This window comes from Peromyscus leucopus, chromosome 7 (assembly GCF_004664715.2).
Source record: "Peromyscus leucopus breed LL Stock chromosome 7, UCI_PerLeu_2.1, whole genome shotgun sequence".
NCBI classification, from domain to species: Eukaryota; Metazoa; Chordata; class Mammalia; order Rodentia; family Cricetidae; genus Peromyscus; species Peromyscus leucopus.
This window is the reverse complement of record NC_051069.1, coordinates 69,130,810-69,147,481: the sequence shown is the minus strand read 5'-3', so window position 1 is coordinate 69,147,481 and position 16,672 is coordinate 69,130,810. Positions and strand designations below refer to the sequence as shown.

The 16,672-nt window shown below is 42.7% G+C and overlaps 1 protein-coding gene and 1 long non-coding RNA gene across 4 annotated transcripts in view; one reads left to right on the top strand and one right to left on the bottom strand.

Annotated features, from left to right (window-relative positions):
* Filip1 (filamin A interacting protein 1) overlaps window positions 1–16,672 on the top strand; it is a 166,728-nt gene that overhangs the window by 118,734 nt on the left and 31,322 nt on the right. For all 3 annotated transcript variants that reach the window (XM_028879851.2, XM_028879852.2, XM_028879849.2), the window contains exon 4: window positions 980–1,158. In XM_028879851.2, the coding sequence (XP_028735684.1) occupies window positions 980–1,158 (179 nt within the window). The remainder of the gene's footprint in view (window positions 1–979; window positions 1,159–16,672) is intronic.
* Window positions 816–10,397, bottom strand: LOC119088353. Its single transcript, XR_005092010.1, has 2 exons — window positions 10,121–10,397; window positions 816–1,075 (listed from the first exon to the last, which is right to left on the bottom strand). It is a non-coding gene; the product is annotated as an uncharacterized LOC119088353 (long non-coding RNA).

Here is a 16,672-nt window from a genome sequence, read left to right as displayed (position 1 = left end):
TGAGAAGTTGAGGATTTCTTTTTCCAGAAAACACGGCAGTGTCAAAGCATTTGCTCGGCATAGATGGGTATGGTGCTGGTGGCATCTGGTCAGAAAGATGCTGCTAACATCCCTGGCTGCATGGGAGCGGAGAGGCAGGGGTGCTGCTGTCCAGTCCCACATGCACAGCCCCACAGTGAGGGAGCTCATCTCAGCTGTGCCAGATCAAAGCCGTGCTGGAGTTTGAGAGAAAGAGTAATGGGTAGGAGAGGAAGTGCCGATATTGTAAGATTCCGTCCCCTTGAAGAGGCATTTACTAAGCACATACTTTGTGCAGACAGTCGACGGCATAGTCAGAACTAAAGAGCTGACGAAGCCATGGTTTCATGAAGTAGGATAACTCTGGCCACAGAGATGCAGCAGCCCTCTGTAAGATTTATAAGACCTCATGCAGAGAAGTATACTCTTTTAAGTGTTCTAAAAAGCCTCCCTACATTTAGCATGTCTTGAAAAAATAGGAGTGTGGACCCTTCCTATATTTCCCCTAGAAATTTAGGTAATTACAAGCCCTATATTATGACAGTGATAATTACTACTGCCCAGAAGAGAAGTCTGGTACATGTACATGGTGAGATCTTAACTTTTCTGAGATTAGGAAGATTTTATCCACTTTCTGTGAAATAATGTAATCTCCTAAAACTCAGGGAGTCTGCCCCAGAAGGCCAGCAGGTAAATTGTAGCATTGTGTACTGGATATGACAGTACAAGCCTGTAATTCCAGCACACAGGAGGCCAGTCTGGGCTGCATAACAAGATTAAGTCTCAAACCAAAAGTGTTAGGGTTATTACGGTTAGTTTGTAAAGCCCGTTGGCATTGAAAAAATCCCAGAAGATGGTGGCACATCTCAGTGAGGTCATATGCCCCTAGGCCAGTGTCACAATGTACAGTCGCTGCAGATGAAGTCGGACGTTAAGCTCTTTCCTGGTTTTGCTCACTCAGCTGGACAGACTGGAGGAAAAGCAGAAGGAGACTTACCGCCGCATGCTGGAGCAGCTGCTGCTGGCCGAGAAGTGTCACAGGCGTACCGTGTACGAGCTGGAGAACGAGAAACACAAGCACACTGACTACATGAACAAGAGCGACGACTTCACCAACCTGCTGGAGCAGGAGCGAGAGAGGTAACTTGCACACAGACACCACACCGGCCACATCTGGGTCCCCGCCATTTCCTGCATGGCCCACAGGAGAGGCCAGGCTCAAAGCACTAGCTGGAGCAATAAGGCAAGAGAAGGAACTGAAAGGGATCCACATAGGAAAAGAAGTCATACACAATATGGAAAAGGAGTGGGAGAGTGGCCAGCCCTGTCTCGTTCCTGACGTCAGAAGGATTGCTTCAAGTTTTGCTCCATTTATGATGATGTGGACTGTGGGTTTCTCACATAGAGCTTTTACTATGTTGTTGTATGCTCACTCTAGCCTGACACTCTCCAAGGCAGCCGTTCTCAACATGTGGATCACAGCCCCCACAGGGGTCACATATCACATATTCTGCTTATCAGATATTTACATTCCAAATTCATAACAGTAGCAAAATTACAGTTATGAAGTAGCAACGAAATACTTTTATGGGGAGGGGGTCACCACAACACGAGGAAGTGTATTAAAGGGTCCACATCATTAGAGAGGTTGAGAACCACTGCTCTACGACCTTCATCGTGAAGACATGTTGGATTTTGTCAAAGGCTTTTTCTGCATTTACTGAGATGATCATGTGACACTATAGACAGGTGCCCAGGGTCTTATTCTGGTTTCTAAATGGTCTGTTATGGGGGTAGGATGCTCGAGACATAGGGGAGACTTATCTGAGATTATCATGTGACTGTGATTGGGGTGCACATAAATACTATGCAATAGTCTCACCAGGATGTTAAGAGCCTGAAAACCATAAATCTGGAAAGAAAAGTAGGGGGGTTGTATATGAGTTTGATCAGTGAAGCCCCACCATTTGAAAGCCTTCTTACACATTGACTATGATGTGAATTGAAAAAAGTTACATTACTGAAATAATGCAAATTTTCTCTTTGGGGTTGAAAACCAATTTTTCAGAAAGGTACATTCTTACCATTAATTATAAGTGAAACTTCCTCATTAATACCAGTGTAGAAAATCTTAATATTGGTTGTCTATAAATTACTACATTTTTAACTTTTTTTAACTGTATGGGTATGGGTGTTTTGCCTACATGTATATGTGGGTACCACATGCATGCTTGGAGCCCAGCGGAAGTCAGAAGCGGGCCTCAGAACCCTTGGAACTGGAGTTGCCCGTGATTGTGAGCTGCCACGTGGGTGCTGGAAACCAAACCCTCATCCTCTACAAGAGCAACAATTGCTCTTAACCACTGAGCCATCTCTCCAGCCCTAGGCTGCACACTTTCAAACTTCAAGAACCCAAACGAACACCAAGTGTGTTCTACCGTGACCCACCGGACTTGGGTCCTGGAGTCCTGATTTAGGGGAGGTGAGGGAATGAAAAAATGACAGACACAGAGACACATGTAGAGAAAAAATGGATTAGGTGGGGTGTGTGCACTCTGATGGAATATGACAGACACACAGACACACGTACAGAAAAACCGATTAGGTGCGGTGTGTGCACGCTGATGGAATAGTACCTACTACAGCCACAGCCTGGAACCTTAGCATGTTCATTATGCACTGCACAGGGGGAGGGTGGGCTAGTCCTTGTAGTTCTCTGTGGACAGCTGGCTTCATGCTGTAGACGTCCAGGAGGAGGAAGCTGCACTTGCTCGTTTTTGTACAAATTGGTGAATGGTTGACACTGCCCAGAAGGAAGGCTTTGTCATGCCTCTGCCACTCCTCTGGGGCTGAGGCATTGGAGTCCTCGACATGGCTCTCCCCATGTCAATGACACACATTCCCTACAGACTTCACTCATTCAGGGCCTCCTGGGCTCCTAGTGTTGACTCTACACATATGTTCTTGTAGCACTGTTTCTGCAAACCAGAGACATGCAAACAGGAAGCAGAGACACCCTCCTATCCCCCAAGTTGTAAAGCTTTCTATGTAGCAGTTGGACTCACTCTTTTAAATTATTTTTCTCCTGTCCTTTAGCCAAAGTGTTACCTCTTTGCCTTCTACAGTGTTTGAAACCACTGACTTTGAACCACCTGTAACCCCAGCCTTTGGAAGGTAGAGGCAGCAGAATCAGGGCCAGCCTCAGCAACATAACAAGTTCCAAGTCAGGCTGTGCTACATGAAACCTTGCCGCAAAAAACAAAGCCAATAAATGATACAGAACAGGTTGCATTTATAAAGATTTTTTAAATATGTAATTGGTAATATTACCTCTTACTGGGTGTAGTACTTCCCCTGGGGAGGGAGAAATGAAAGAAAAGCAATGAAGTTTTATGCCCTATATCCCTAATTTACAGAATCTTTGTGTTTCTTTTAAACTGCAAAAAGGCAAGGCTGGCTGGCTTCATGTTTAAACAGCTGAGCTGGTTTGGCATTTCTGAGTAACCAGAGAGAAAAAGCCCCTACCCTCAGTCTCTGTGAACTATCTAGTCTTAAACTACAGACCCAGTGAAAAAAGTCCGGTGTGTCCAGAACATGACTGATGGGAACCCCTGCCAGGGCAATCAGGCCTCCCTCTCCCAGCTCCCCAGCCTCCCAGCATTTGGGAGGTAGAGGCAGGAGGATCAGGAATGCAAGGCTAGCCTTGGCTACATAGTGAATTAGAGGACACCCCAGGGCTACCTGAGATACTACCTTAAAAACCTAGGGGCTGGAGAGAAGGTTCAAAGATTAAAAGCATTTACTGCTCTTTCAGGGGACCCTAGTTCAGTTCCCAGCACCCACATGTTGGCTCAGAACCATCTGTAACTACATTTTCAGGGCTTCCTATGCCCTTTTCTGACCTCCACAGGCACTGAACACGATGTGTACTCCACAGTTACATATATACATACGTGCAAACAAAACACTCATATACATGGTTAAAAAATCCAAACCAGAACAAACAGATATCACAAACCAGGTTCTAAACACAATATAAGTCCATGTACCTACAACAGTTGTCTGGTTAGATACTTTATGTAGGAGTACTGTCAGGAAAAACATAGCAACTTGTACTATGCTAACTTTTTAAAAATATCTGAAATTGGAGCCGGGTGTTGGTGGCTCAAGCCTTTAACCCCAGCATTCGGGAAGCAGAGGCAAGCAGATCTCTGTGAGTTCAAGGCCAACCTGGGCTACAGAGTGAGTTCCAGGAAAGGTACAAAGCTACACAGAGAAACCTTGTCTCAAAAAAAATCTGAAATTGATGGATATGTACATGTGATATAATGATAGAGGTAGTAGGTGGGTAGGGGAATCTATGGGAGAACACTGGCCCAACAAAATACAAAACCCAGGATGTGATCTAGGATACCACAGAAATACATAACATAAAATATCCAAAATGGAGCAGTTCAGATAATTTTAAAGCACTGGTATGAATTATTTTTGAACACTTTGTAAACTGTTTAGAACCAGCTGTCTGTCCATCCTTCCTGTGATTTCTCTGTTAAAGCTGACTGCCCAAAGTGGTGCCAGTTCACTCAGAGTCGGTTTAATCTGGCTGTGTGGGGGGAAGGACTGCCTCTGCTCTTTTCTTCTCTGCTTGGTTACTTTCTGTGCTGTGAGAGTAACTGGGAAACTAGCACAGGATGGAGTGCCCTTTCATGTTCAGTCTACAGTATCTGATTGGTTTATTCACCATCTGGTCAACCCCAGAAGGACAATTCTTATCCTCCCCATCTTGTGGGGCTGTTTAATGAAGGGTCACCTTTCCTGAGCAAAGTACTACATGTATACAGTATAAGGAGTCGGGCAAGTTTGGAAATCGTAGCAAACCCTCCATACTGTCATCAGCTGACATCACAGGGAAATGTCACCCAGCTTTCACGTTAGGGAATAACTCACAGGGGATTTAAGTTTGCTTTTATCTATACTTCTTTACTGACTGGGCCACCGTGCACCTGTACCTTCCTAAATACCCCAACATGTTCCTGATGACTTAGACTAGCACTCTGAATTCCTCTCACATTTGAAGTGTGGCTGGCTCTCTGGCAGTGGAGACTTGAGGAGGTTTGGAAACCATGTGGCTAAAATACTCTGGGTCAATCCTCTTGAAGTGAGCAGTTGTGTTTACATCTTCTGGGAGCTGGCAGGTTGCCCATGCTGTAGCCCTGCCTCTCTGGGTTCCCCAACCTCTCTCTCCTGGCTCCGAAGCCTTTTTCTCCCTGTCTCTGGACTCCCTCTCCTTGTTCTTCAACCTGTTTCTCTCCAAGTTTTCATCCTCCCTCTCCTGACTCCCTAGCATCACCCTCCTGGCTCCCCAGCCTCCCTCTTCTTCCTTCCTGTTCTGGTACCCTTGTCTCTCTCCCTCCTGGAAAGCCACATTTCTGACCATAAGCTGGAGTCCTAATCGACCATGCCAAGTCTTTTGTTTGTATCTTTGCTTGCTTTCCCTTTTCTTCCTCCCCAAAAGCCTTTTTGTTAGTAATAAACACGCAGCCAGAGGGGCCCCCAGCTGGATCAGGCCCTCTGAATAGGTGAGACAGTTGATAGGCTTGATCTGTTTGGGAGGCAACTAGGCAGTGGGTCTGAGTCCTGTGCTCATTGCATGAGTTGGCTGTTTGAAACCTGGAGCTTATGCAGGGAAACTTGGCTCAGTCTGGGAGGAGGGGACTGGACCTGCCTGGACTGAGTCTACCAGGTTGATCTCAGTCCTCGGGGGAGGCTTTGCCCTGGAGGAGGTGGGAATGGGGGGTGCGCTGGGGGTAAGGGGAGGTGATGGGAGTGGGGAGAACAGGGGAACCCGTGACTGATATGTAAAACTGAATGGTATTGTAAAATAAAATAAAAGGAAATATATATATAAAAGAAAAGAAAAAAAAACACACAGCCAAGGAGGCATCCTTCAGATGCCTCTCTGTCTACTCGGAGCTGTGCAAGGAGGAAAGTGATACTTCAGGTCCCAATGGCTATGTCCTTGTTCACTAAGGTTGTTCCGCTGGGACTTTGAATGCAGTGGATGGGTAAGGTGCCAGCTCCCCCCGCCACACACACACACACACACATAAGCAGGGACACTCCTGTCACCTGCATTATTTAAACTCCACTCTCTATACTTGTCCTTCTCCACCAGGAATTCTCCCTTTTTTTTCTGGAAAGTAGTTTAAGTTAATAAAAAGGGAACCAGGAATACAGGATTAATACCAGGTATTGGTAACAGTCCATATCCAAACATTTAGTGAACACAGAAACCCTAGGCTTTGGATGTTGTCCAAAGCTTCTAAAAGTTCCCTTAATGGTATGAGGCTGGATTCATGTAAATTAGTACGTTATGCAATAATGGCTTGGTCTCTTGAGGAGGGGGACGGGTTTCCCTTATCCCTCAGGTTCTTGTGTTCAAATTCTATTGAAGAATCTTAAAAGGCAGAATTGAGGTTGTAGGAAAATATGAAGAGAGATATTATCATTATAGTGGTATCTTAGGACTATCAAGACAGTATCTTTCCTAGAGCAGTCTATTGATAGACTAACCCTGGAACTAGTTTTGAAGCTGATTTTGAACTGCATCTACAGTATTTTACTTAGGGTGCATTTTACTGGGGGTGACTATGTGGTGAAGCTGAGGGTGTTCATGGGAGAGCTAAATAAAGCCTAAACTAACCCTTGCTATTATCCCCTGAATGTAAAGACAGTATATGCAGAAAGTATTTTTCACCTTTCAAGGACTGTTCAATTCATATGGTACAAGAGCTGCACAAATTACCATAAATGGACATTGTGTTGTTCTGTGTTTTCTTTATTATGTTAACAGATTGGCCATAGTTTATTACCACCATACACTGCATATTTACCTCTACACATAGAGTCCCAACTTGGAAAGAAAAAACAGCATGAAAAAGGTAGTGGTTTAATTTGGAATTTTTAGTAATAAAGATGAAAGGATCTTGCTGCATTAATTAAGATAAAGATGAGTTAAGGTAAGTTTAATGGATAAAAGCGGCTTCCTTGCTTAAGTAACATACTATATTCAGTTTGGCCCATGTTTCTATTGGCCTTGATCTTTGAAGGCATAGTTCTGAGCAGATGAGATCACCTCCAGAGTTTGGACTTTATCCTCTGTCTGAGCTGCATGTCTTGTGATTGCAATCTTAAGCTTCGCTAGGGCTGCTCCAAGACTGTCAGACTAGAACACAGTTACATCAAAACCAAGTGCGTGTGTGCTGTCTAAATCTATTTGCAGGTTGTAAAGCTTTTGGATTTTACAGGCTCATCTGGGAACAACATAAATAATGACATCATCATATAATACTGCAGCAAAGCTTCCAAGTCCATGTTCATTGTTTTGAAAAACGGTACAAATCAGCATCTCAAGAGAAACTCTTTTACCTGTGCAGTGGAGAGGTTTGGACCTGAGTGGAGGAGAAGCCCCTTTAAATCATGTGAAGTAGTCTGTGCTACCCTAGTTGCTCAAGTAGGAAATGACCTCTCAAAACCTACAGTTTCTTTAGAATTTAAAAAAATTAAAGATTTATGTTATTTTATGTGTATGAATGTTTGTCTATATATATCTGTACATCACATGCATACAGTGTTCACAGAGGCCAGAAGAGAATGTCAGATTCCATGAAAGTGGAGTTACAGGCGATCAAAAGCCCCCTTTGGGTGATGAGAATCAAACCAGGGTCCTCTGCAAGAGCAACAAGTACTCTTAACTGCTGAGCCATCTCTCCAGCCACAGTCAAGACCTACAGTGCCTGAGAACTTGCTCTGTGTTTTGGCATCACTAGGATGTTTTACGTTAGAAAACATCCGAGCCCTCTTCTCTGAGCTTAGCACATGACTAAAGGCTAGCGTTATCATCCTTTCTAGTAAGATAGACACATACACCACCTTGTTTACTTCTTATGAAACTGTACTGTTGATTCTTGTCTCTACTGGCAAATGGGGAAGTAGATTAACTTCCTTCCACCAAGTTCCCTTTCCAGCAGATAACTGCCAGAGTTGGGTGTGAAACATAATTTTTTCTGCTTTCAATTTCTGACCTTCTGAATAAAGGAACATTTCATTCCTCCAAATGTGTGGAGGAGGGAGAGAGAGGTGACTTGGAAAGTTGGTCGGACATTGACTTCATAGAGCTTATACTTGATCAGAAGACTTACCACCTACAATTAGTGTCCTACTGACCAAGAAAACTGCTGGGGATACAGTTTGGGGGTGGGCTTTGTTGTTTGATTTGGTTTGGTGGTGGTGGTGATGGTGGTGGTGGTGGTGGTGGTGGTGTGTGTGGTGATGGTGGTGATGGTGGTGATGGTGGTGATGGTGGTAGTGTTGTTGTTTGTTTGTTTGACTTTGAAACAGATCTCATTGTCACCTGGAAGACTAGCCTAGAAGTCACTATGTGAACTACGCTGGCTTTGAACTCATAGCCATTTGCCTGCCTCTGGCCTGTGTGCTGGGATTAAAGGAGAGAGCCACATTTCTGGCTTAGGAACAGCAGTTTTTAAGAAAGAAAAGGAATTAAGAGTTGAGAAGTCTAATGACCATCCCACACAGGCTGGTGGTGGGAGAACCCCAGCCAGAAGACTGCCTGTCATCCTGTCATATCATCCTGTCATAAAAATACAATGAAGGAGGGCTTGAGCAGGAGGAACAGGCGGAAGCAGTGGCTGTGGACATACAGCAGGGCCTCCACAGCAATGATAACAAAATGTTTGACACAGGATCTTTCAGAGCTGAGCATCCCCTGAAATCTTCCTCAGCAGTTTCTTGTGAATATCATTCTCAAAGACTGGGGACTCCTGAGTCTGCTAGCGAAGCTGTGTCTGGGAGCAGGGATAAAAGGACCTTGTAATACAAAGGATGCCTCTGGAGAATGCTGGTCCTCAGAGTGAAAAAAAAAAAAAAAAAAAAAAAACAAGTGAGCATGTGCATAAGACACTGTTTTCAAATATTCCTGAAAGCAGAGTAGAAGATGCTCAGTGTTATGGATTACACAGTTCAATTGACATAAGCCATGACACAAAAAACGATCAACTTCAAGATGGGCTGTTGACCCAAGGAAATAATGTGTTTGCTTACTCTGGCTGATGGTGGAGCAGGTGGAGCACGGGATATTAATACTAACCCAAAAGAAGCCGTTTCAGACATTGAAGGAATGGGAATACATTCTTCAGTCATGGAGGTTTGGATGAGTAGTCCTGAGAAAAATGTCCCTTCACAACGTAACGTCTCATATGAAGCTAAAACTTCTCAGTCAGTCGTATTAGATCAAGTCTCACTTTGAAAGGCTGCCTTTGGATTCACGGGGCTGAAGCTGCAGTAACCTCTGCTGTCACATGGCTAGCAGACAGCAAGGTCGTGCCAGAAAGTTCTTTGGTGATAACGTCATTGCCTTTCCAACTCTAAGACCCCTCAGTAAAGAACACACAGGATGAGTTTGAATTTAAAAAGAAGTCCAAACATTTTATATTAATAATGGTCTACTCTTAGACCACCAAAAATCTGAAGAATCCACACTTGTATTCACTTCTACCCAGTCCATGTACATTGTATTACATAATGTTTAAATAGTCAATGTTCATCAAAATGGATTTTAGAGATGATACTATTTGTCAAGGGAAGTAGTGATATTTTGTACACTATCCATACAGAATAAAATGTACTTTGTCTTGCCTCTTTTGAATTATAGGTTTAAGACCAATCATACTTACTTAAATCTTATAAATATTCTTTAGGTTACTTTAAATATTCAATTTGACAAAAAAAAAAAAGGGAAAAAAATTCAAGGTCTCTTTTAAAATTCAGTCTCTTGACTGTGGGCTCCTGGAAAATCCAAAATAAATTACATACTTTCCTCTTCCAAGAGGGAAGAGCCAGGGTACAATCACAATCAAATCAAAGCAAAACCACAATCCAGAAGAGTGAAAACTTAATGTCAGATATCTGGGATTCACTCATGATATTCTGGGCTCCAAAGGGCTGAGAAGTCCCAACTCTCCAGCTCTGCCATCCCCACCACATGAAGCTTGTCTGGTAGGGTCATGTCAGCTCTACTCCATACCTATTGCTGTCTTTGGTGGTCATCCAATGGTCTTGTCATTTCTAATATGCTGGGGCAGGAGCTCAAGGCAGGAATCTGGAGGCAGAAACTTAAGCAGGGGTCACTGAAGAATATCACATGCTGGTTTATTTCTTCTGGCATACTCAGCATGCTTTTTTATATACCCCCAAGCCTATCTGCCTAGGAATGGTATTGCCCATAATGGACTAGGTTCTCCAACATCCATTAGCTATCAAGTAAATGCCTAACTGCCATGCCCACAGGACAGTCTGTTGGAGATAATCCTTCACTTGAGGTTCACTGCCTCTCAGTGGTGTCATAAACTAGCAATGACATTATTATTTGCCTATGTTCTGTCATAAAAGTACTGGAGAGCAGTAGTAACTGAGTCTTTTAACCTGGTGATTTCTGTTACCTGTTCCATTTTAACAGCCAATCAAGAGCAACCACTGACTAAAAGGAAAGCTCCTCCATTAGAGAAAAGTCAGTAGCTGTCATTTGGGTTTTAGAAGCAAGGATTCGTTTTTTGTTTTTGTTTTGTTTGTTTGTTTTTAAAGATTTATTTATTTATTATGTATACAGTGTTCTGCCTGCACGCATCCCTGCAGGCCAGAAGAGGGCACCAGATCTCATTACAAATGGTTGTGAGCCACCATGTGGTTGTTGGGAATTGAACTCAGAACCTTTGGAAGAGCAGCCCAGTGATCTTAACCTCTGAGCTATCTCTCTAGCCCTGGATTTGGGTTATTATGGAGGGCTATTGGGAGTACTGAGGGTATGCCATCAAGTAGTTACCACTTCTATCACTTACTTTCCATCCTGGTTAGATAAAATTCTTCTCCAAAAGGACAGGAACAACTGACAGTGTGAGGACTTTGGGCTGGGGTACCACTCAGCAGTCGGACACATGTTGAACATGCAGCAAACACTGTGCTGGGGTTGTCTTTCTGTATGCTGTGAATGTGTTGCTCTGGTTGATTGATAAATAAAATGCTGATTGGCCAGTAGCCAGGCAGGAAGTATAGTATAGGCGGGACAAGAGAGAAGAGAATTCTGAGAAGTGGAAGTCAGGAGACACTGCCAGCCATGAGAAGCAAGATGTAAGGATACCAGTAAGCCACGAGCCACATGGCAAGGTATAGATTTATAGAAATGGGTTAATTTAAGATATAAGAACTAGATAGCAAGAAGCCTGCCACGGCCATACAGTTTATAAGTTATATAAGTCTCTGTGTGTTTCCTTGGGTCTGAGCAGCTGTAGGAGCCAGGTGGACACAGGAAAACTCCAGTTACAACACTGAGTTCAAATTCCAGCACCAAGAAACCATTCATCCATCCATCCAAACAAAAAGATTTTGTCTAAGTTTTGGAGGCTAGAAGGCAAAGATATAGAGTAATATAGGCTCCAGATAGATTAGATGTGGGGAATTCGAGACTAAAGGGATTCTTAGATGAGGTTCAAGGATGTCTTAGTGTGTGTGGATTATCATAGCTTTGTACTGGATGAGTTAAACAACAGCTGTTTATTTTCTTGTAGTTCTGCAGCCTGGAAATCTGAAATTAATATTTTAGAACGATTGGGTTTTGGTGGAGCTTCTTTTGACTTGCTTAAAGATGGTTGCCTCTTTGCTGAGTTCTTTCTTCAGTTGAAGGAGAGAGACAGGGAGGGAAATGGAGGGAGAGCTGGGAATCATTTTGTTTGAGGTCAGATTAGGACCCTGCCTTTCTGACCTGTCTTAATTTCCTCCTTGAAACTGTATCTCTAAAAACAGTGACACCAGGGATTAGGGCTTTGACACCTGAGTTCAGGGAGGAAAGAGGACAGAATTTCACAGTACAATGTGAACAGAATGACATGGGGACCTGTGTGCCTCTCCCTCCAAGAGTGGAGGAGAGATGGAGTAAAATGCTGTGTGCTGTATCAAGTGGTTGAAACATATCCCCCAAGTAGTCATTTCTTCTGCCTGCCTTGTATATTAAACACTTGGAGGAAAACTGTGTAAGTTTCTTGAAATTGAAATTTACATTGTATCAAACTTCAATATTTTGAAGACAACGCAGAGTGTCCACAAAAATAAAAAAGTGAAGTCTTGGGCTGGAGAGATGGCTCAGTGGTAAAGAGCACTTGTTGCCCTTGCAGAGGACCCAGGTTTGATTCCCAGCACCCACAAGGTGGTTCCAGGAGATCCATTGCCTTCTTCTTACCTTTCTTGGCACCAAGCAGGCACATGATCCACAGACATACATTACATGTAGGCTTAACATTTGCATGTAAAATGAATAAATCTAGTTTTAATTTTTTTTAAAAAAGTAAACTCTTGTTTGAATGTGATTTTTTTTTATTTAATTATAGATGGACTGGAGAAAATGGAAAACTTACTACGAGCAGTTGGAGAAGCCACAAATTACATTTTATCAAATTTAGATACTTGGAAGGCAATGAAAAGTAACAGAAAAGACATGGAAATCTGTGTATTTTAAACATGTTCCAAAATCAGTTGACAAAGTTGGGTCCCTTAGGAATTAATGGCTGTTGCCCTGGTCATTTTATGAATGTAGTACAAACTGTTCAATTATGAACACAGGGGACAGCTGACCATGTTGTAGTCAGGGTTATTTCCCTCTGACCTGGTCTGCTTTTTTTTTTTTAAGAAAATCACCATAGAACAGTTTTGGTTAATGTCCATGGAAAATGTAGCATCTACTTTGTAACTTTCCAAAAGACAGATAAATCCTATGTAATAAAAAATTATATTAGAAAAATAAAACGTAATTGTAAAATATATAGCTGGAAAGCAAAAAAGCAGTATTTTGATTTTTAGCCATAAGATTTTATGAAAAGTAAAATATGTGATAACTTTAAGTACCAGTTGGAAGAAAAACTGCTACAATAATGTTGCTGAGGCTGTAAATTTTCATTATATTTCTTTAACTTCTTATACTTAAAAAATTAATAAATCCAGAAGAAATGACAGGAGATACTTTAAATCTTGAAAAAAATTACAGATAAGCACAACTTGGCCTGAATATTACAATAATGTAGAGAATAAATTATTTTCCTAACAGCTTCACAAAACAAACTGCTTTAAATAGTGAAAAAAATGAAGAGAAGAAAACCCCATGTTAGCAGCTATACCAATAATGCACATATTTTCCACAGATTTGTGTGTTACTTCCTGGAATCCAGATACAAATTTACTTACAAAGTGTAGTATGGTCTCACTTTATAGTGTCTAGGTTCAGAATTTGATCTGAATATTACAGTAAAATATGCAAATGAAAACAGAAGTCTATTTTCTGGTTAATCAGAGAATTTTCAGGAGCTGGAACAGATGAAGTTCTACAATCATTCAGTGAAAGTCACCAGGAGGGCTGGAGAGATGGCTCAGTGGTTAAGAGCACTGACTGCTCTTCCACAAATCCCAAATTCTATTCCCAACACCAGCACGGTGGCTCATAACCATCTATAGTGGGATCTGATGCTCTCTTCTGGAAGAAAGGTGTACATGCAGATAGAGCACTCATATACATAAATAAATAAAATTTTTTAAAAAAGAAAGTCACCAGAAAATAATAAATGCTCAGATGGTTTTCTGCAGTTTCCATCAGTGATTTACAGCCTCAGTGGCTACCCAGGTGTTGGATGCCAACCTCCAATACCATTCATTTCCTACCGACTTGTTTTTTGATGCTCTGATCTATCGATACATTGATTCTGTTGTCTATACTACAGGCAGTTGTAAAGTGGGGTGTAATGATCTATCTGACTGACAAGCTTTCTGTCAGATCATGCAAGACCAGTTTTCAATATTTTTTTTTTAATTAACTGATATCTAAGTTCTGGATAGAGAAAAGGGATTCAAATTGCAAAAAAACAACTGATCCAAAGGTGGCAGATTGCAGCCTCTGACCACAGACGTCATTTTGGGTGGATGTTGTCTTTCAGCACTGTGGATAAAATCAGATATTAAAAAGCGATAAGTTGCATTACTCTGTTGAATGGGAAACTCTGAGTGCTGCTCTGAACTGACAGCTAGCTGCCACCATTAAAACATCAGGTCATTGTTTTTACAGTCCACACACCAAGAAAGAGTTAGGGAAAGTGCTGGAAAAACTGTGCTGTGTGTTAGTACTGCAGTTGAGTGACGGCTTCAGGTTTCTAGTTCTGCCCGTTGTCCAGGGAGGAAGAAGGTCCTCAGATTAGCATTACACATCCTGTACTCTGAGAGGGAGCTGGAACTTGGGCGGCTATATTTCAAGTGTTTGCAGTTTGCTCCTCTCTGGCTCCTTAACCAAGTGTGCAGTCTTGTTTCCAGGAATGCTTGTGTTTGGAAAGTGCTTCTTGGTGGTGAAAAGTTTGAACAGGAAAGATTAATCAAAGGTTGGGTCTTTCATGTTCAATGCACAGCATGTTTAGTTCTTGGACGTGAGCTCCTAGCCAGGAAACCAGCTAAATAACATTCAGAGGCTGAGTTTGAGCTCCAGCTGCAACTAAACTAGAGATCAACTTAGTTCTAACTGGTTCCTCTCAAGTTCAGAAATACTGTGCCATAAGGATTTTCTTCCTATTTCTAGATAGCTCTTGAAGAGTAAGAGTTTACTAAATGGTTGTTGTTTTGTTTTGTTTATTGTTTACTTGATTGCTTATTTTGAAACAAGGTCTCACATAGCCCAGCCTGGTCTCAAACTTGTTATGTAGCTGAGGATGACCTTGAACTTCTGATGATCCTCTTGCTCCCACCTCCCAAGTGCTAGGATTGCAAGCATGCTCCACCATACCCAACTAGATTATTTTTCTGATTTGTGAGACAAGGTCCCATGTAGCCCAAACTGGCCTTGAACTCAATACATAGCCAAGGGTGACCACAAACTCTTGTTCATCCTGCCTCTGTCACTGGAATGCTGGAGCGGGCCTTGCCTGTCTTCACAGACTCCAGTTTTTGGTGCTGGTGTTTCTCTCCATGTTGTTACCTGCACTTTCCCCTCATGACCCTCTCTCTGTGCAGAAGGGTCACGTATTCCCACGGCTGCCGAGTTTCACATTCCTCCCAACACACGTCTCTGTGAAAGGCTAACTCGGAACAAATTGTTAGCAGTGTGACCTGCAGATTTCTTTCTACAGCACAAAGTACAAGTGTGTTCTCAGAATATAGAGGAAAAGATGCCCTTGCCCATCCTTTCTGTTGCCTGTCGGCTCCACCTCCCAGGTGCTGGGATGACAGGTGTGTACTGCGCTCAGTTTTAGCTTTTTCTTAAATGAGTAAGAAAACACACTAATCTGATGTGAAATATAAAGGGCTATGGCTCTTCCATATCCAGTATGGGAGGAGAAGGGGGCAATATTTTGATATATTTAGCCTTCATCATTTCTTACAATGTCACCCAATCCTGTATTCTAATCATGTAACTGTTCTCACTCTGTGCCCTGAACTACAGCCCTGTCCCTCCCTCCAGGACTTTCTGATTTGCTCAGCTTTCCACTGCTGTTGGATTTGTCTGATAACTCCTGATATTCATGACTCATAGGAATTTGGGGTTATTTTTGTCTCAAAGAAAGAGGCATAGTTGCGTGTAGCACTGTGTTTACATGTAATGCACAATGCATCCATGGGCCTCCAGGAGATCCTGGAGGGAGACATCTCCGCCTCAACTAAAGAACTCGAGTCCCGGGCTTTCTTTCTATGATCTTGTTCCTTACTCTTCCTCGATCCTCTCTGCATCCACTCCTCACAATACAGAACAGAACCTGAGATGAAACACACTATGCTGGCAAGTGATCAATTACGCACACACTCCCTGGTTGCCATAATCTAAGCTAGGTCTTTCTCACAAATGCTCAGGAGTCCTGCCCATCTTATCACCTGCTTTTGTGATCAGCTTAAATAAAGAGCCATCCTGAGAAGACTTGGCTTTGAGCCATGTGTTCTGTCATGAAGCCCAGGGGAAGCTAGATGATACTCTGTCTTCAGATTCAGCACTCTGAGAAGTTATGACCATTCTTGACCCACTTAAGACTCAACCTGGGGAACCAAAATCCCATGAATACTTACCACATACACTTTAGAACACTAGAATATGCATTTCAGTTAATTTGTATTCAAAAGCTTAAGAAAGGCTGCTATTTATTGTGTTCCCCAAAATAGCGTGCACCCTAATAAACTTATCTGGGGTCAAAGAACAGAACAGCCACTAGATACAGAGGCTAGAAAATGGTGGCACTCACACCTTTAATCCTAGCATTCCAGAGGCAGAAATCCCTCTGGATCTCTGTGAGTTCAAGGCCACATTGGAAACAGCCAGGCATGGTGACACACGTTTTTAATCCCAGAAAGTGAGCCTTTAATCCCAGGGAGTGATGGCAGAAAGGAGAAAGATATGTAAGGCGTGAAGACCAGGAACTAGAGGCATTTGACTGGTTAAGCTTTTAGGCTTTGGAGCAACACAATTCAGCTGAGAGGCATCCAGTCTGAGGAAACAGGATCAGCTGAGAAACTGGCAAGGTGAGGAAGCTGTGGCTTGTTCTGCTTCTCTGATCTCCCAGCATTCACCCCA